The following is a 21,318-nucleotide window of genomic DNA, read 5'->3' as shown; positions in this document are numbered from 1 at the left end:
GTAGGCGTCCCACATATAAAGTAGAGGAAGATGGGCATGGATGTTAGCTCAGGGCGAGTCTTCCTCAGCAAAAAGAGGAGGATTGGCAGTAGCTAGCTCAGGGCTAATCTTCCTCAAAAAAAAAAAACAAAACAAAACCCCAAGCTTCCAATAACTATGTGTAAACATCTAAGGATCCTGAGATACGGACTATTTAGATTTAGCCACACTGAACTGGAATTTCAGACAGTAGAAAAGACACCTGACTTGATTTCTGGGACTAAGACTGGATGCACAATCTGCCATAGGCAAAATTATATGTCACAGTGAACTCTGACATACTTATGCCATTGTAAATTCCCAAACAGATCTAAACAACATAATATCCCTCACAAAAAACACTTAAGTATAACTGCAAATTTAAATGGGCCCTTTTAGCCATTAGTGAGAGCTGGTACTTACATGCCAAGAAGAAAATTTGAATAAAGATGACCCCTAATTCATTTATTAGCCAAGTGACCCTCTTTCCTGTGCATCAGTCTTCCAGGTCATTTTACCTTAGTGAAATGTAAGCAGCTACAGATTACTAATAAGCAGTCAAATCACAAACATTAAACTGTAAATGTCAAGGACTAACATCATTTGTATTACAAAGTCTGTAATTTAAAGTGTTTTAGCAAGGACAGTGTGTGTTTTTCTAACAGAAAATTCACACACTAGGAGCGGTCAGCTCCTAGTCAGAAAGGTCATACTCTAGGCTGCCCTTATAAGCACTTCTATTATCTATATCTCAATCAATTCCTGAGGCTCTGCTAACAAGCAAAGTGAGTATCAGAAATGGGTGCTTTATGAAACTAGTTGCTTGTGAGTCAGCAATAAGCTTTTATCAGTGAAATTAAAGGTGTTCAAATAATTTGGATTGGCTAAAGTGATTTGAGAGGCACTGCAGCCTTGCTTGAAGGGCTGTAAGAATCCAGTTAGGCCTGCAACCTGGCCCCTTAAAGGATGGCCCCAACGCTCCCTTCCTGCACGAACACTAGTTAGGAGGATGTCTGGTTCCATGATGCCATCTTTGAGGGCAACAGAATCCTGGCCTCTGGAGTGTTTCCTTCTCTGCCTCAAGTGACCCTTTCACGCAGGTTGTGGACAGAGCACTTAGGACAGAGTCAGAATTATGAGGAGCTGTCAAGCAGGCTGAATGAATGCTTTTGCTAATAAATGTTTACTTAATTAACTTCAAGATATGTAGTAGAGTTTGCTCTGAGACTTGCTCATAATTTGGCAGCGAGCTTGTCAGAGGTTAGTTAACCCTCATCACTTCAAACTTCTTGGGTAGCCGGCTTTACTGAAAGAACCTAAGAGCAGGGCATGAACAAATTGGCTTAAGTCAGTTTCCAACAAGCTGCAAATCAAGCTTTTCTTTATCCTCTTCTACTTTTTCTCTCTCCCAAAGTCCAGAGTCTACTCAGTCACAAAAGCTCCCCATTATGAAAGTCCACTGTACTCTCCAACTCCGAACAGGGCCAGTCTTCAAAATTGCCTTTTGCGCTATCTTTCCCCACCCACTAATCCAGGCTAACCCAATACCCACTGGAGTATTGCAACAGACCCTCCCACATTTAGGAGTTACGTTACTAATGATCATCGGAATGGTGAAGCCAGGTACCTGAGGGTTACTGTAAATATCCAATAAGAACAGGGTTACACCTTGACCTTGTTCTCAACACAGACACAGATGAAAAGAAGTTAATCTTGTTAATTTTCTGTTTTCTCATTTAACCTGAGGAGTGACTCAAGGATCACAAGAAACAAGACTTTCTCTTTGTTTCTCCGAAACTCCTCCTCCTGAGCCCCTTAGCTCTATAAAGACCCCCTGGTTACTTCTTTGGTTAAGGCAGATCTGAGAACCTATCCTCCCACCTTCTCATTCTGGCCAATTCGAATGAACTTTTCTCCACCTCCAAGCAGTGGATTGGCTTATCCCCTCAGCGATTGGCTTATTGCACTTCAGGCACTAGAACTTGAGCTTAAGAGGTTCGAGTATGCAGGGAATACTAAAGCTTGCACTAAATCATCCTAAAAAAGAGGGGGGAGTGGATTACACAACATCTTTTTCATCTCTGTTTGACTCCTCTTTATTTTTCTCTTTCTCTGGGAAATAGTATGACAGGGCTTATATTTGGATAGGCTGAAATTTACAACCTTCCAAAGTATTGATACCGATCCTGATATCAGTTTCCCTACATTAAACCCAGCATATATGGGGTTAAAACCAAAACACACATTCCCTGCTTACTCCCTGGCTTCTTGGCTCCAGAATCCACTATCCTCCATGGAGACTGACACCACCAAGGACAAGCACCTGGATTCACTATCTCCTCCCTGCAAAGAGATACAGGCTGGTGGGAAAGTTGCTGACCAGCAAGGTCACGGGCTCCCTCCTCTCTGCAAGTAGTCTCAAGGCCAAAGACAGGCTGGTGGGAAAACTCTGCCCAGCAAGGCCATATGCTCCCCTTCCCCTACCTAAAACCCCAAATAAAAACCCTTCCTTTTAGCTTTCAGGGAGTTTGGGATTTTAGCCTTAGCTACCCTTTCTCCTTGCTCAGCGCTGTGCAATAATAGAATTCCTACCTTCTTCCACTACACCCGGTGTCAGAGATTGGCTTGCTGCGCAATGGGTGAGCGAACTCACTTCAGGTTTGATATCAGTATTCCTATTTTTTAATACCATTGACACGAAGGTCCTGCCTAAGCAAACTTGAGAAGCTGGCAAGATTTCTTTTTCAATGCTCTATCACCTCTTTCAAAAATATTGCCCCATGTTCGTCTTCCAACTTACACCTAGTGCTGTCGAGGTCCTCTTTACCATCATGGCCCTTCACACTCCACAATTCTCCTCCCATCCATTCTCTGAAAGATTAACGAAGGCTCAACTGGGATTTAGATTAATGGATTAGTGAAATTTACACCAAGAGGAGGGAGGGGCAGTGTCTAAATCCCTCAGGGAATATTTGAACAAAGAGAAGCTCTTAGTTCAAACAAATCTCTTACTGGTAGAAGGTACTAGGACATAATTTCAACACTCATTTGCCAGAGGAAAATATCTAGAATTGTTTTTCTATCATCAACCATTCCTTCATCTCTCTTTAGCCAAAGGAGATCTCAGGGCTTCCAATTACAAGTGAGAAGAGGCTTCTAGAATTTAATCTTTTTTGACTGGTAGGATGATTAGAAGCCAACAAGGAGATGTGACTCTGTAGAAACCAGGCCCCCCAAAGAACTGAGAATAGCAAATTGGCAGGTACATTCCTTGTTGGCTGAATGGCACATACAGAAACTACTACCCAAAGGAGCTAAACTAGCACACAAGCCACTTCATGGCCTCCAGGAAGTGCCTCCTTCTACCAAACTTCAGGGGACTATATATTTCTGGCTTTGAACCAATGTTTCATTCATCTGGGTTAAATTGAATTGTTTCACACTTTTAATTTTCTTTTCAATATGCATAACGATTGAAACTGTTCTATCCATAAAGCAATTTCCGATCCAAGAGTTAAAATCTTTCAATAAAATCTTCACATTTTCTTTATAAAGTTCTTATACTTTTTTTGGTATTACTTATTTCTAGGTACTTCACATTTTTGGTCTATTATAAGTGGTAAATTTTTAAGGTTACATTTTGTATTTGTTGCTAGTGTTTAGCAATATAATTGACTTTTGCACATTGGTTTTGTATCCAGCAAACTTGCTAAACTTCTCATTAATTCTAACTTATCATATATATTCTTTTGGGTTTCTTGTGTTCTCAACTTTACCTGCAAATAACAGTTTTTCATCTTACTTCCCGATTATTATATATTTTCTTTTTCTTAGTGCGCTAAGTAGGATCTTCAACTCCAAATCTACATCAAAGTGGTGAAAATGGGCACCCTTGTCTTGTTCTGATCCTGAAAAGAATGCTTTCAATGCTTCACCACTGAGTATGATTTCTTGCTGCTCGTCTTTTGTACATACACTTTATCAGGTTAAAGAAGTTCACTCCTAATTTGCTAAAATGTATTTCTTAAAATTATGAGTTGATATTTTTGTTAAATTCTCTTTATCTACTGAGATGCTCACTTAATATACTAGTATGGTAAGTTATATTGATTTTAAATTATGCTAACCTTGCATAATGCTATTGGATTGGGATGTGCTATCTTTTTTATACATTGCTAGATTTGGTTTTTCAGGAATGAGACTGCCCTGTAATTTTCCCTTTCACATACTGTTTTGATATCACGGTTACGCTAACTTCATAATAGAATTTGGGGAGTGTTTTCTACATTCTGGAATAGTTTGTGCAGGATTGGAATTATTTTTCTTTGAGTATTTGTAGAACTTGCTGATAAAACTGCTTGGGTCTTAGCTTTAAATTTCATCCAGGGAACTGAGAAAAACTAGCTTCATAATATGGGTTAGAAGAGAGGGCAACAAAAATAAATTCTTTGATTTCACCCTTCAAGAACAGCTTGGTCTGCATCACTGTACAATCTAGATGTGATGCACAGAGAAAGGTCTTGAAAAGGCAGAAACTGTTAAGTTTTCCTTTGGGAAAGAGACTCGGCTTGGGGAGCCTTTCTTTTATCTGAATTACTGGAATTTGAAACATGAGACTGTGTGCCTTTATTACTTAGGTACTTAAAACATTTTCAAGAATAAGAATGATTACAGGAACATGGGCTGTCTGGAGCACTGGGGAAGTTGGGGAGTTCCCTAGGCTTGTTTTCTCCCCAAGAGAATGTGGCTTTGCTGATATTGAGTTTGACTCAAGAGCCAAAAGAGTCCCGTGCTTCTAAACAGTCGGATTGTTACATCTAACTTCTTCCAGAATGATGGTGTAAACCTGAGTAAAGCAGGGCAGCGAGGAGAATGCGGTTTCTTTTTCATCTTTGTCACCATCTGTCGTGGAGATTGTCAGTGGCAGCAGCGCCCTCTAGAGGGAACTCAGGGGCAAGGAAAACCTAGGAAGAGCATTTGCTCCCGGTGGGTCACCAAAGCTCCGGCTCTCGCCTCCCTCAGTTAAGCTAAATCACTCACTCACTGCACCAGGAGTTTATAGTGGGACTTGTGGTCTCTTCCCAATGAAGGCCTAAATGTGCAACACTGCAAGTATATTTTAATTGCGTTTATGCTTTCATAAGCTATGTAAGCAATTACATTCCTTGAAAATCAGTTATACAGCTGAGGTGAGGCCTAGAGAGCTGAAAACTGTTTCCAGTTAACTCAGAGTTGATGGGTAACGGAAAGGGTGAAATTATAGCTGGGTAATATTGAGCATTTAACCTTTCTGGCCCTTTTTCTCATATCTAAACATGAGCATATTAACTAATCCCTAGCAGCTATGCAGTATCAAAGGAGACGACAGATGTGAAAGTGCCCTATAGAAATATTAGGGGATGCTACACACTGAATGTTTGTCTCTCCTAAAATTCGTGTGCTGAGGTCTAATCCCCAATGTGATGGTAGGAAGAGGTTGGGCCTTTGGGAGATGATTAGATTGTGAGGATGCTATGAAAGAGCTCCTTTGCCACTTCCACCATGTAAGGACATGGTGAGAAGACAGGTGTCTATGAGCCAGGAAGTGGGCCCTCAATCAGACGCCAAATCTGCTGGTGCCTTCATCTTGGATTTCCCACTCTCCACATTGTGAAAAATAAATTTCTGCTGGGGCTGGCCCCGTGGCCGAGTGGTTAAGTTCGCGCGCTCCACTGCAGGCAGCCCAGTGTTTCGTTGGTTCGAATCCTGGGTGCAGACATGGCACTGCTCATCAAGCCACGCTGAGGTGGCCTCCCACATACCACAACTAGAAGGACCCACAACGAAGAATATACAACTATGGGCCGGAGGAGCTTTGGGGAGAAAAAGGAAAAAATAAAATCTTAAAAAAAAAAAAATTTCTGTGGTTTATAAGGCGCCCAGTCTATAGTATTGTTTTAGCAGTGCAAACTGACAGGGAGAGCTATAAAAAATTGAAATTGTGCAGTTTTCATATGCAAGCTATGGTGGCCAAGGCTATATGCTATATCCATCCCTTTTACTAACAAGTCTGATTTTGTCTGGGAAGGCAATGTGCCTTGCTTTTAAAAACACTCTTTGCCAGGATCTCTTGCAGGTATGAGATGTCAAATGACAGTTCTGGCTAGCCGGGCAGAAGTTGAGGGCTTCTGGGAAAGCTTGTACTTTGTTGATATAGGCACTCCTCCTTCCTGCTTTCCTCTTTGCCTTTTGCCCATCGTCTCTTCTTCCTGCCTGACACCTGGACACGAGACTGGAGGTGGAGCTGCCACCTTGCATCTGTGTGGCAACAGGCCTACATGCTAAGAATGCAGGAGTGAACATACACGCAAAACCCGAGCTCCTGGTGTCCTCACTGGACTGACCACCCCTGGACTTCTTTTTGTGTGACATAAAGTCCTGTTTGTTTACAATCACTCTTGGGTACCTGTTATTTACAGTCAAACTTATTCATAATAGGTATATAAACCAATCCCTAAAGTATATTTTTCTTTTTAAATCCCCCTCAGGAAAATGATTTTCCAAACTATAACGCAGAGTGTCTCATATTGCAAGTTATGCAAGATATGCAATACGGTAAAATTAAATATGCAATTTCATAGTACATTACCAAACAAGGATGTATTGAGACCTTCTTGGTATAATAGTTGAAATATAATTCCTTCACATATATTATGGATACATTTTTTAAAAGATGAGAGGTAGGGAAAAGGGCAAAGAGCTCTGTCGAGTATCCTCAGTTCATTAGCTCTCCATCTGCTACTGCATTATCACAAAGGGCTGTCCAATAGTTAAAAAGAAAAGTAATGATAGCAGATTACACTTATCGAATGCTTACTGTGTGCGAGGCACCATTCTAAACATTTTATGTGGAACTAACTCATTGACCCTAGAAAACCCCCGATGATGTAGGTAGGCACTTTCCAAATAAAACAAAGCAACAAAAAAAGCCCAATTCACAGTAACAATTTTTAGTGCACATTCTACTAAAATAGTAGTGTTACTAACTAAAAGCATAAGTGGTCCTCCCACAGGCAGCAAAATTTTCAAGTATACTCTATTTTTGTTCAGAGTATAATTTAGTCATCAAACATGACTGTATGATGAAACCAAGCAAAAATCAGCTTTAATACAGCTGTCTTGCAATGCTTAGTGAAGGAAGAGGAAATGTGCAGCAAGAAGCACTCAAGTACTCAGACTTCCTGTGGTAATACTTTAGCCAGCTGTGCTTTGTCATTAAAAAAAAAAAGAAACAAATACTGAAACAGGACACAGTAGGCAGACAGTGGAGTAGATCAGTAGTAATATATGCATGGATGAAAGCAAGTGGGAAAGTATCTGCTGGCTGACAATGCAGGTTGCATGAAAGTGGCTGATCCATGGACCCAACAGTCCATGACCTAAACTTATTACTCCATGGGGCCGGCCTAGTGGCGCAGCGGTTAAGTTCACATGTTCCGCTTCTCAGTGGCCCGGGGCTCCCCGGTTCCAATCTCGGGTGTGGACATGGCACCGCTTGTCAAGCCATGCTGTGGTGGGCGTCCCACATATAAAGTAGAGGAAGATGGGCACGGATGTTAGCTCAGGGACATTCTTCTCAGCAAAAAGAGGAAGACTGGTGGCAGAAGTTAGCTCAGGGCTAATCTTCCAAAACAAAACCAAACCCAAAAAACCCTTATTACTCTATGATTCCATGATGCCCTGGTCTTGGAACATACTCCAAAAGATCTATAGATGAACAAAAGGCATGGTAAAAGATTTAAACACTTATGTCACCAAGAAGAAGAGTGTGATAAAAACAGTGACAATGTTTATAGTGAAAACTCAAACGGCTAAGGTTTTTTGTAGAGTTTACTGAAAAATAAAGCTCTTCAACAAAGTTACTAGCAGCAAAACTGAAAGTATCCTAAAGTGTAAGGAATAGTGAATGTGATTAAGATGTCTTCTAGTTTCAACTACAAAACTCCTTAAAGATTTTAATGACAATACATTAAAGCATTCAGAATCACATTGTACTGTTGGACATTCCTTAATCTTCTGGCTCAAAACAATAGTTTCTGAAAATGGTGCATTTCTGTTTTTAAATACAAGAGGTGTCAATGTGAAGTAATTCATTAATAGAGAAAAACATTTTTTGGCAATGCATTCCTAATACTGTAGAGGCCTACAGATCTGAGAATGAAAGACAAGGAATGCATGTGGCACTATCTATCAATCTATCCTGATTGTTTTTAAAAAAGGCAGTGCAACCAGGCTGAGATGTTTCCACCTGTTACAGAACACAAACTGGGATCGGTGGGTACAAAGTAATGTGACAGGTGTCTTTTAATAAGTATACCAGAAACTATATTATCTATGAATGTTGTTCCTTTCAAAATAATCAACCCCTTGGGTTACAAATTTACATAAAGGCTGTCACTACTTACTGAATGTTTTGTTTTCTAGAAATGCAGTATTTTTAGTCTTTTTCCCTAACCCAAAACTACGATGTATAGTAAAACAGGTATAATCAGGATTATTGACGCTATAAAAATCTCTTTATAAAAACCTAAGTACTCATCAACTCCTAATTTCTGACCAAGACCCACAACTGGTTTTCAAGGCTGGGCTGGCTTTTCCTCTGCCACTTGGCACATTCCTAGATGGGCCCTGCTCCTTTGGTACCTATATTCATATGCTCAAGGAATGAAAACACATTTTAAGGCTAAACAAAATTATTAGGAAAGTAAATCTGTTATTCAAGTAATGCACATTACAAATTAAGTTGCGAATTTTTAAGAATTTGCTCTTTTTATCTTCACCACTCTTCCTTCTCCGATTGCTAAGTTCAGCAAGAGCTGCCTGCATTACTGTATACTCAACGATGAAAACAGGATCCCACTGACTAAAAGCTTACCAAATCCATGCTTACATCATATTCTGGACCCTAATCCCAAATCAATAAATGTCTGGTCATAGAATTTTCAACAAGCTAGTAATAGAAGTCCTCAATTTTCCAACAACAAAGTGTGGCAACAGATAGAATCTTAGGAATTCTCAAAAACACCAGTGAGCACACTAGCTAACAGTTGAGCGGGTCATCTTTTTGACGTTTTGAGAATCTCTTGGAAATTCAGTGGTCCTTGGTGATGTTGGTAAGGATAGTTTCAATGACACGTTGAGGGCAGGTGCAAAATGATAACAAAGAGAAAAACAGTAAGTTTGGTCTCCTCTTTCTGGAAGTTTAACTGAATAAAGTCAAAGGAAATTTATTTTACAAGGAAGATATGTAAGCATGCTTATTTTGCTGAGGATTAGAGAGCAGAGGGACAGGTTGTAGGTACAGGAGGGCGAGGATAAATCCGAGTGGCCTGAGGACCTGGAGGCGGGAGAACATGGAGAACAGCTCCTCAGTGGGGTCAGCTGCTAAGATGAAGAACTTTTCCCACTGAGACCAAAAGGAAGAAGGCAAAGATAGAAACCCAGAAAATTCTGGCAGTAGGGCAGAAGAAAGAAAGTGTTGATATGGTGAGATGAAGGGGTTGGGAGTCATGAGACAGTCTGGAGAAAAAGAGAGGAAAAAAAAGATCTAGGGGTAAAATGAATGATTGGTGGACATCACCAAGAGCCCAGGTGAAAACTGAGAAAAATCAACATGTATATGAGTCAGTATTTGTTTCGTGCCAGACAGTGCAAAAAACAGTGTTACAGAAACAGCATTAATAACATCTTTATGTGACAGAGCTAATAAATAAAAAAAGAATCCAGAAAAAATACACATCTCCAGAGATAACAGAAAAAACCTCAACTTATTATGGCTTGACTGTTTGTGTCCCCCTAAAATTCCTATGTTAAAGCCCTAAGCCCCCCACTGTATTGGGATTTGGAGATGGGGCCTTTGGGAGTTAATTAGTTAGATGAGGCCATGAGGATGGGGCCTCACAATGGGATTAGAGTCCAGAGAAGAGAAGACACTAGAGAGACTGCTCTCTCCCCCAACATGCACATACACAGAAGGCACCCGGTGAGCGCAAAGCAAGATGGTGGCCGCCGACAAGCCAAGAGGCCTCAGAATGAAACCTACCTTGCCGGTATCTTGATTTTACTTCTGAGCCTCTGGAACTATAAGAAATAATTTCTACTGTTTAAACCACTTAGTCTATGGTATTTTGTTATGGCAGCCTGAGCTAACAAAAACTCCTATAATTAATACTTCAGGAAAGATATTGAACTTACGAAATAAGAACAGAAGGCTATAAAAAGGGAGATCAGAAAAGAAGAATGAGCTTTCGGAAATTAAAAATGTGATAGTGGACATACGTTCAAAATGGTCAGAGATAAAAATCAAGGAAAATCTTGCAGAAAGCTAAAAAGGCAAAGAGATGGAAAGCAGGAGAGAAAGATAAGACAAAAAGAAGATTAATGCTGGAATTCCAGAAATAAATAAGAGAAAAAAAATAAGTGGCAATCATTAAAGAAATAATACAAGAATTTCCTAGAACTGAAGGAAATGGGTCTGTTATCAAGAGGGCCTGCCAAATGCCCAAAACTAATGAGAACATACACACCCTGACCAAGGCACTGCATGGTAAATTTTCAGAACAAAAGCTCCAGAGGGGCAGAGAAATGGATTACATATAAAGATGTTATCAGAAATGGCAGGTTATAAGACAACGAAACAGTGACTTCAAAATTCTCAAGGGGCTGGCCCTGTGACCGAGTGGTTAAGTTCGTGCGCTCCACTTCGGCGGCCCAGGGGTTTGCCGGTTCGAATCCTGGGCATGGACATGGCACCGCTCCTCAGGCCACGCTGAGGCAGCGTCCGACATGCCACAGCTGGAAGGACCCACAAATAAAAATGTACAACTATGTACCGGGGGCTTTGGAGAGAAACAGGAAAAGTAAAATCTTAAAAAAAAATTCTGAAGGAAGATAATTTCCAATCTAAAATCCCATACGATCAATTAAATATGAGACATTTTCAGACATGCAAGTTCTTAAAAAATCTTACCTCTATGTACCCTTTCTCAGGACACTAGCAAAAGAGGTACTTCTCCAAAATCAGGGGATAAATGAAGCCAGAAGATGATATGGTGTTCAGGAAGCAAAGGATCTAACTCAGGAGAAAAGCGAGCTTGAGTTCAGACGCTAGAGGGGCAGGAGGCCTGGAGAGCAACAGTCCAAACTGGAGCCCCAGCAAAGTTTCAGGAAAGAAAAAGGAACTGTCATTATCTGAGACCAGAAAATAGTCTTCAAAGGGCCTTTTTAATTTGGCAGCAAATTTAGGAACATAAAAACTTTCAAAGGAAACAAAAAGACAAAAATTAACAGGAAAAGCAAAGAGTTGTAAAGAAATGACATGTAATGATAATAAATTACTTGACTCAAGTGAACAACACTCCCAAGTAGTCATAAGGTAAAACTGACTGCTAATTGAATAAAAAAGTACCTTAATTGGCAGTCTAGAGGGAGTCGAAATGGGAGAATGGGATGGTATGACAGTACTCAAATTCTCAACTGTCATAATAGGAAGTTATTAGATAAAGTAAAATATAGAACTGTCAAGAAATAGTTGTGTAAATATATAACTTAGATGTGAAGATTAATGCATGCTAAAAACAGCTCAGAGCTGAAACAGATGCCTCTGTGGAGCAAGACTTGATTGTGGGAAAGTTCAGATTTTTTTTTTTTTGAGGAAGATTAGCTCGAGCTGACTACTGCCAATCCTCCTCTTTTTGCTGAGGAAGACTGGCCCTGAGCTAACATCCATACCCATCTTCCTCTACTTTATACGTGGGACGCCTACCACAGCATGGCGTGCCAAGCAGTGCCATGTCCACACCCGGGATCCGAAGCAGCGAACCCCGGGCTGCCCAGAAGCAGAACATGCGTGCTTAACAGCTGAGCCACCAAGCCGGCCCCATTGATTGTGGGAAAGTTTAAAGCTGGGGACTGGCATTGTTTGTTATCACAGCTTCTTTAAGATTATTCCAGTTTTTAATCTATGTACATTACTTTGTTCAAAACCTAAAATAACCAGGCCCAGAAAGACCTTTCCCTTCATTGTTCTCCTCCTCCTCAAAAGACAAAACCTGCTAAATATTTTAGCATAAAAAATAATTCCCTAATTTAAAAAAAGCCACAAGTACAAAGTAGTAAAGTATACACTAAGCTCTTACAAAAAGTGCTTTTCAAATCAATCATCCAGTCATTTTTTTAACTTTTTTTAGGCAAATATGTTGAGCATTTGCTATAGTTTACAGACATACAAATGTTCGAATAGCACTGACAGGTTTATAGTCTAACAAATCTTTTTTCTCTTTTGCTGAGAAAGATTAGCCCTGAGCTAACATCTGTGCCAATCTTCCTCCACTTTATATGTGGGTTGCCGCCACCACACGGCCAACGAGTGAGGTAGGTCCACACTCGGGATCCGAACCTGCAAACCTGGGCCACCGAAGCACAGCACACCGTACTTAACCACTACACCACTTGGCCGGCCCTGTCAAAAATACGTTTAAGCAGTCACTGCCTACACCCTCGATTCCAGGCTAACTACATGTCTAGTTTTGTCTTTTTGATGGTGAACTCTCTATATTACAGCTGTTCTCCATGCCAGGGTATCCAACATTGCTAATGAAATGCATAAAATGAAGAGACGCCCTGCAGTACTGCACTTTTAAAGATCTCTTGGTGCATTTAACACAGAAACTCTGGTAAGATTCTTATTCCACCTGCCAGGAAAGCACTAGAATTGCAGGCCAAGTTATTGGAAACATTCAAACAGATCAAAGTGTTTCCCTGGGTCTGATCAAAGCCGGAACATTTGTAAGAAATTTATTCTTAACATGGTTTAAAAGAGGGGAGGCTCATGCTTACTAGCCATAAATTTATGGAAACCTTTCTAATTTGGAGCTTTGCAATGCATTCAAAATAGCGCCATGACATGTTCAAAAAACATTTACCCTTAAAAATACTAGAATGCTCTTTGAAAACCTATTATGCTTATTCTTTTAAGCGACTCTGACCTAAAGAAAGAATTAAAGTTTAGGAAAGGGAGAAGTGAACATAAAAAAAAGTTTATTTCTAGCCCTGAAAGAACAAAATTATTGAACAAGGTCATCAAATACAGCAGTTAATGTCAATGTAACAATTAAATAATTGAATGGGATTAAATTAAAAATAAAAGTCAATATAAAATTTGAAGACAAAACAGTAGAGACAAGTTACTTTCTCTTAATTCCATTTCTATCTACCAGGAAAAAAAAAAGCAACACATTCTACCCACGATGTTCAATTTCAAATATATTCCTCTGCTTTTCTTAATACAGAATGAAAATTTGTTTGACAGAATTATCATACATTTCTTTCTCCCTCTCATTTGGCAACATTCTAGAATGGTGAATGAGAAAGACTTCAGTTCTCTCAAGGCCAGGCCAGTGCTGGATTTCTCCTTTGTAATTTCCACAGTGTCCACCACAGTGTCTTTGCCAAAGTGGTCAATAAGTGTGTTGTCGAGTGAGACCAAAAAAAGGTGTGTGTGTGTGCATATATTTTTCCTTTCTTATACACACACATATACGCGCACTGTGGAAAACGGATTTTAATTGTTTAAATATCTTTTGTGGGAGCAGTGGAAACAAGGAAGATGATCTGCTTTTTATATTACTATGAAATTCCATTATAAAAAACACAAAATGAGTATTAATCTAGATTTTAGCTATAATCTATATGATTTATTTCACCGGATATGGATCTCAGTATACCTTAAAACTTTTAGATTAAAAAACTGATGCAAATTCTTCAAGCATCCACTTTTTCTAACTATAGCTACTGCCTGATCGGATCTAAACTTCTTCTGGCTAGAATACAGTATATATAAACAAACATGTATTTATGTGAGCCCTACAAAGAAATACTCATAGGTAGTTTTAAATTGCTTATTAAAGGCACAGGTTCGTTTAGGACTGGTGGTAACTAGATACATTTTAAGCAGCTTAATATTTATATGTTGAAGGGAAGAGAGTTGATACTATGTGCCAGGCACTCAACACAGGAAGATGGAGTTGTGTTAGCCTTGGTTTCTTATGCCATCACACTCACACTACTCCTTTACTACTCTAGGTAGGATAAAATATTCATTATTTTCAGTTTCCCAGTTTTAACTGTACCTAAAAGCAGCAAAAGGAACAAGAGGAGGAGAAAACTTTAAGACCGTCAGAGAGTCTGAAATATAATAAATAAGTACTATAGCAATATTGTCCTAGAACACAAGAGGACTACTAAGGTAACTTTTAGATTTAAATGGGAATTTTCATTCTAAAGTGATGACAAAGAGGGTGATTACAAAAAGCAGCTATTAACAAAACATGAATCTTGATTCAGATATAATTTTTCTTTCAACAAGATCTGAACATTTTAATTTAAAATTAACTAATAAATCACAATTCCGTATTGCTTTTAAGATTATTTTAAGATTATTTAAAAATGACACATTTCAGAATTAACCAAAGTATATTTCTATTACAAGTTAGTTTATCCAAGTAAGTAAAGAATAAACCACAGTGTAGCTCCCTTAACCTAGGAGTCAGGTTTCAATGACAAAGTCCGTTGCCAGCAATGGACGTGCAGGTAACCATCAAAGAAGTTGTAAATACAAATCCCAAACTGCTTCTATAAACTGAAAAGATCTCTGTTGAGTCACAGGCATAAAAATGGGGCATTGGCACTGTATTCAGTGAATATGGTCTTTATGACTCATGTATGGAAGTGCCTTCGAGAGTGGTTATGACGATCACAGTCTTGGCATCTAGTTGGCTTTCTATTTCATCGATAGCATCTTCTTTATCATAATCCATCCAGAAAACTATTTACAATGTTCAAATCTGGAACTCAAGAGACACTGTAGCTTTCCACCAGAAATAAACAAGCTTGTTTCTGTAATTTAGTAATGGCTGTAGAAGGCCAATATAATCCAGAGAAAAATGAAATCAAGAATCAAATTGAAAACAGAGGTCAGTAAGTGCTCTAGATGTAAGTTTCATTAATTATTTTACTCCTTTTTGTAAAAACCTTCCTGCATTATCAATAAACAGCCATTTCTATCCTTATACCTGTATCTTAACACAGATGTGATGGGAATGATAGGAAATCAAACTCTCCTAGTTCCCCTAATGTACTACAAAACATCAAAATTATTTTTATTCATGATTTGTACTATTGCAGGATGGTGAGTAGATGTGAAGTTAATTAGGAGCAAACGGTGGGAACAAAATGCCGGAACCAAACCACAGAATCTTCTCCTTTATGTGGCTTTTGGCATGTCAGAAGGGACCATACTACCTCCAGAGGCAAAACAAAAAAAAAAAACATAAGGAGAGAAGAAGAGAGAAAGAAGAGAAGGGGATGGAAAGGGAGGAGAAAAGGACTCTAATAATTAATGCTACAGGTCACAGACCTTTTTTAAATCTTTAAAATAAAAAAAGTATTGCTATCAACAAGCACATTTCACTTTTCTTCCTTCCTCCAGTTTTTTTTTTTACATATTATTTATTTATTTGAAAAACATCTCAAATAATCCATAAATTTATCAAGAAGGACTTTGTCATTTAAGTACTCATAGACAGTATAATGTTGGTAATGGGTTGGGAACAATGTTTATAACAAATCTCTACATTTTATTGGTCAGAAGCTGCATCTCGATGTAACTGACATTTCTCTTTCATGAATATAATCTCATCTAATTATTTTACAGCTCACCAAGGTTCAAGTCGGCCACTCTGTCTCTGCTAGCTCCAAATATTTCTCTCCTTTAAATGGGGAAAAAAGTTAACTTTTAAATTCTGAAAATTCAATGGTTATTACATTATTTACCACGGGGGGAGGGAAGGAGCCGGGTGAGAGTTAATTAAAAAACAAACAAACTAACTAAAATTACAACATATACAGAAACTTATTTCCAAAATCAAGGGAGAAAATGGGGAAGGAGAAAGTAGTGGCCCCAGCCCAAGTTGGAACAAGGACAAACCACTTCGGTTCCTGAAGCCAAATCTGAAGAGGAAACAGTCAGAAAGGAAAATGAAATTGTAAGGATGTAGAGTCAATGGGATTCTTTTTCTGTCTCAATGATTTAGTCATAAATATAGATCATTAGTCTTCTCTCTTTATACATGTAACAAATGGCAACCAACTCACTACCATGAAATTTCTAAAACTGACTCTTTCACATTTGTTAAAAAAGGTAAAAATCACATACTTTTCTTCCCTTCCTTTAAGTTCAAATTCTGAACTATTACATGTAACAACAGCTGGTCCTAACTTCTATACAAAGTTAAACCATATTGAGCTCCTTTGCCAATATAAGGAGCCACATAATTTCTCTCACATTTGCCCCGAATTTAGGCATAAGAAAAATTTCTCAAAGCAACTCAAAAGAGCAAGGTCAAGGAAAAAGAAAGCTATGAAGGAGAGAGAAAAGAAGAGTAGCAGATGAAACAAATACTCTGAAAAACTCAAATCTGCCATTCAAGTACTGAAAATACTCCGGAAGGGACAATGAATGGGATCTACTACAATGAAATCAGCAAAATAAAATGCAAATCTCAAGCATGATAAATGGCCCTGCTGGGCTGTCTGCTGAGAGAAGTAAGGCTCGTGAGTCAGTCTACAATTCCTCTTGGACCCTACAGAAGGGATTCAATAGAAAGTTGTCATTCTGTTTTAGAATTTTCTCTTGGTTGTCTTCAGGAAGTAATAGCTTGCTTTTTTCCTCCATGTTATGCAGACCATTTCTTTAAACCCCGAAAGAGTAATAATTTTCATATATTAAAAGACTTCTTTTAGAAAATGGAAAAAACATGAGGCCACGGCAGTGATGCTAACGGTTACTCTTCATCGCTTCTTTGGCTGCCATGATCAGCGGCGTCAAGCTAGACAATGGTTTGGCCAGTTTCAGGAAGGGATGCTGTCAGAAAGAGGGGGAAAAACAAATGCATGAACGTTACCAGTCTAGAAGCTCAACATTTCCTTTCAACTAGGCCCCAAAGACTACTTTATGGATAATTTATTTAATAAAAACATATTTAAATATCTATACAAAATCAACATAATCAATCTATCACTTTTACAGTTGAAAGCACAGTCTTTTTAGTTTTTCAAATATTATAAAATCTCAGTTAAATGACCAAGGTATCCATGCCAGCAATGAACTGGTCTGAGAATTTATACTGTACAAAAATTCATATACTTATTATAATATTATGGGTAGTTTATTTCCAGCAGATGAAATCCTAAACTTCAGCAGCTGACCTGCTGATAGTGATGAATGAATAGTGAATTGTATTTATTAACCCTACATAACCAACTTTCTGTTGGTTACTCAAAAAAGTCAACTTTTTCTCAAAATAGTATAATTTCTAAATTTACCTGTAACAATTCTTTGGCTGAACCTCTTTTCTCCACATCCATCTCCAAACATCGATTTAAGAAATCCCGAAATATTGGAGAAAGCTTCTCTGGATTCTGAAGTTCTGGGGTTCCATTAGTTGCTATCAGGTACAACGCCTAAAAGCAGAAGAACATCTGTGACATACTGAAGGTAGCTCAACAAAGTGGGAGAGCGCTCCATAAAGTGTAGGGATGTTTAACTTCTTATTTACTTATTTATTTTATTGAGGTAACACTGGTTTATAACGTTATATAGATTTCAGGTGTATATCATTATATTTCGATTTCTGTGTTGGATCTTTAACTTCTTTACAGACAATCACCATAAATACTAAAGTGAGGTTATTAGTGTTTCTACCCGTTTGGATTAGAAATTTCTCCTTTATTTTTAGATGTTACATTGCCCTAATTTCTTTTTCAAAAATTAGCTTCATCTTTTTTTTGGATTATAAATGCAATACATATTGGTAAAAGAACTATAATACATAAAGGTGTAAAGAAAAATGACAATTCTACCATCAACATATAATATCCCTTTTACCTTTCTTAACCTTTTTTCAAGTCACACCACATTTCAAAACAATGGGATTTGTTGAAACCTTCTTTACAAAACTAGCTGCATCTATATAGCTATAGATGAAGAGGTGGAGCACAGAGGATTTTTAGGACAGTGAAAATACTTGCATGATACTGTAATGATGGACACATGTTATTCATTATACATTTGTTCAAACCTGCAGAATGTACAGCACCAAGAGTAAACTCTAATGTAAACTCTGGACTCTGGGTGACCACGATACGTCAATGTAGTTCACTGATTGTTAAGAAATGTACCTTCTGGCGAGGGATGTTGATAATGTGAGAGGCTATGCGTGTGTGGGGGAAGGGGGTATATGGGAAATCTCTGCACCTTCCTCTCAATTTTGCTGTGAACCTAAAACTGCTCTAAAAAATAAAGTCTTAAAAACAAAAACAAAAACAAACAGACAGAGGCTGGCTGTGTGGCTGAGTGGTTAAGTTCGCACACTCTGCTTCGGCAGCCCAGGGTTTCGCCAGTTTGAATCCCGGGCGCGGCCATGGCAGCACTCATCTAAGCCATGCTGAGGCGGCATCCCACATGCCACAACTAGAAGGATCCACAACTTAAAATACACAACTATGTACTGGGGAGCTTTGGGGAGAAAAAGGAAAACTAAAATCTTTAAAAAAAAAAAACAAACCCATCTATATCCTGGCCTAATAAAAGATTAGATCTGCAAAATTATTTTAGTGGCTGAATTGAATGGTGCCTTATTATATGGATGTTTCATAATTTAGTTAATCCCCTTTGGAAAATTCTTGTATTCTTTATGTAGTTCGCTGATTATTTTCTTTAAATTCCTAGAAATGGAAGTTAAAACACTTTATTTTTCAGAAGTTTTGGATTTACAGAAAATTGAGCAGATAGCACAGAAAGTTTCCATATAACTCCCTCCCACAGATTCCCCTATTATTAATACCTTACGTTAGTATGGTACGTTTATTACAAGTGATGAACCAATATTGATACACTGTCATTAAACAAAAGTCTATAGTTTACACTGGGGTTCACTCTTTGTATCGTATAGTTCTATGGGTTTTAACAAATGCACATTGTCATGTATCCACCATTCCAGTATCATACAAATACTTTCACTGCCCTAAAAATCCTCTCGCTCCACCTATTCATCTTCTCCACCTCCCTAAACGCCTGGCAACCACTGATCTTTTTCACACATTATTTGGAATTATATAGTATCTGGACTGGATTCTTTCACTAAACAATATGCATTTAAGATTCTACTGGGGCCGGTCCCATGGCCGAGTGGTTAAGTTCGTGCGCTCTGCTTTGGCCGCCCAGGGTTTCACTGGTTTGAATCCTGGACACGGACATGGCACTGCTCATCAAGCCATGCTGAGGCAGCATCCCGCATGCCACAACTAGAAGGACCCACAACCAAAAATATACAACTATGAAGGAGACCTGGCATGGAATGTGGTTGTTCTTGCACGCGAGGCATCCACAAGACTGACTGGACTTTTCTGCAAACAGAATGTTCTGCCTGGTGAACTCACAAGGCCCCAGGAAAAACATTGCTTGCAAACAAGAATGTTTTATCAGCTCCTCAAAAGGAGCAAGCCTGGGACCTTGGGAGTTTGAAACATTATGAAGGAACCTGTTATGAACAGATGTGTAGGGGAAAGGTCATTATTGTGGGACGCTTGCGCAGGTTTAGGTCGCTGACTCACTGCTTTGGCAAAAGGCCGGCTTTGTTTAGGGGCTATAAGAATAAAGAGTCCGGCTAGCTCGGGGTATAGTATAGAATAGAGAGAAGACTACTGCACAGCAACCGGTGTTCGTGTATTCATTTCGTCGGCAGCACAACTATGTACCCGGGGGCTTTGGAGAGAAAAAGGAAAAACAAAATCTTTAAAAAAAAAAAAAAGATTCTTCCATGTCTTTTTATAGTTTGATAGTTCATTTCTTTTTATCCTTTTAATGTTACGGAATAACATTGCATTGTATGGATGTACCACAGTCTATTTATACATTCATTTTTTTTTTTAAGATTTTATTTTTTCCTTTTTCTCCCCAAAGCCCCCCGGTACATAGTTGTATATTCTTTGTTGTGGGTCCTTCTAGTTGTGGCATGTGGGACGCCGCCTCAGCGTGGTTTGATGAGCAGTGCCATGTCCGCATCCAGGATTCGAACCAACGAAACACTGGGCCGCCTGCAGCGGAGCACAAGAACTTAACCGCACGGCCACGGGGCCAGCCCCTACATTCATATTTTTTATACAGCATCTTAGCTGCTTCCAATTTGGGTCAATTATGAATAAAAATGCTATAAACATTTGTATATAGGTTTTTGTGTGAATGTAAGTTTTCAATTCATTTGGGTAAACAGTGGGCACAATCTGTAACTGTCTTCCAAAGTGGTTGTACCATTTTGCACTCCCAGCAGCAATGAATGAGAGTTCCTGTTGCTCCATATCCTCACAGGCACTTGGTATTGTCAGCTTTTTGGATTTTAGGCCATTCTAACAGGTGTGTAGAGGTACCTCGTTGTTTTAATTGAGCAATTCCCTAATGACATGATGTTGAACATCTTTTTATATGCTTATTTGCCATCTGTGTATCTTCTTTGCTGAGTTGCCTGTTCAGATCTTGTGCCCATTTTTAAATTAGGTTGTTTGTTTTCTTATTGTTGAGTTTTAAGAGTTCTTTGGATGTTGGGTAACATTCCTTTATCATATAGGTGTTTTGCAAATATTTTCTCTGTGACTTGTCTTTTCATTTTCTTAATTGTATTTTTCTCAGAGAAGATTCTAATTTTAATGCTTTTGATGTTGTTTCTAAAAATTACCAAACCCAAGGTCTAGATTTTATACTGAATTATTAGAAGTTTCTGCTGTGTTGCCAAAATGCCATCAAAAAAGCATATCAATTGGCACTCAAACCATCAGGATATGAGTGTGCCCATTTCCTTGTCACCTAAGTTCACTTCTCTTTACATGACATTTCTCCTCAAATTTTCATTTAAAAATTCCATCCTAAAAAAATTATCTGAGATGGCAATTAATTTCAAGTTAAGATCATAAGATTGTTCTGAGCCTCCACACTTCCGCCAGAAGGGATTAAGAGGGAAGCCCACAAAAACAAGCACTCTTGTCAAGTACTCCTCTCCAAACACTTAGCAGTCTTTCCCCTGCTTTGGGATACATCTTATTACACTCATTCTATTATGTTAGTGATTCTAAGCAGCCATTCCCTCAGCTTCTCCATTCTGATGCCCGTGTGGCTCTGCACATTACCCTCTCTGGACTTAGTTTTTTCAT

At 38.7% G+C, this 21,318-nt stretch overlaps 1 protein-coding gene across 4 annotated transcripts in view; it reads right to left on the bottom strand.

Moving 5' to 3' along the window:
* Window positions 1–13,055: 13,055 nt before the first annotated feature.
* Window positions 13,056–21,318, bottom strand: part of PAK2 (p21 (RAC1) activated kinase 2) — an 80,765-nt gene continuing 72,502 nt past the window's right edge. For all 4 annotated transcript variants that reach the window (XM_046658330.1, XM_046658328.1, XM_046658329.1 and 1 more), the window contains 2 exons: window positions 17,440–17,577; window positions 13,056–16,978 (listed from right to left, as the gene is read on the bottom strand). In XM_046658330.1, coding sequence (XP_046514286.1) covers window positions 16,892–16,978; window positions 17,440–17,577 — 225 coding nt within the window. In that variant the 3' untranslated portion in view covers window positions 13,056–16,891. The remainder of the gene's footprint in view (window positions 16,979–17,439; window positions 17,578–21,318) is intronic.

This window comes from Equus quagga, chromosome 4, assembly GCF_021613505.1.
Source record: "Equus quagga isolate Etosha38 chromosome 4, UCLA_HA_Equagga_1.0, whole genome shotgun sequence".
NCBI lineage: Eukaryota > Metazoa > Chordata > Mammalia > Perissodactyla > Equidae > Equus > Equus quagga.
This window is presented reverse-complemented; position numbering and strand designations above follow the sequence as displayed.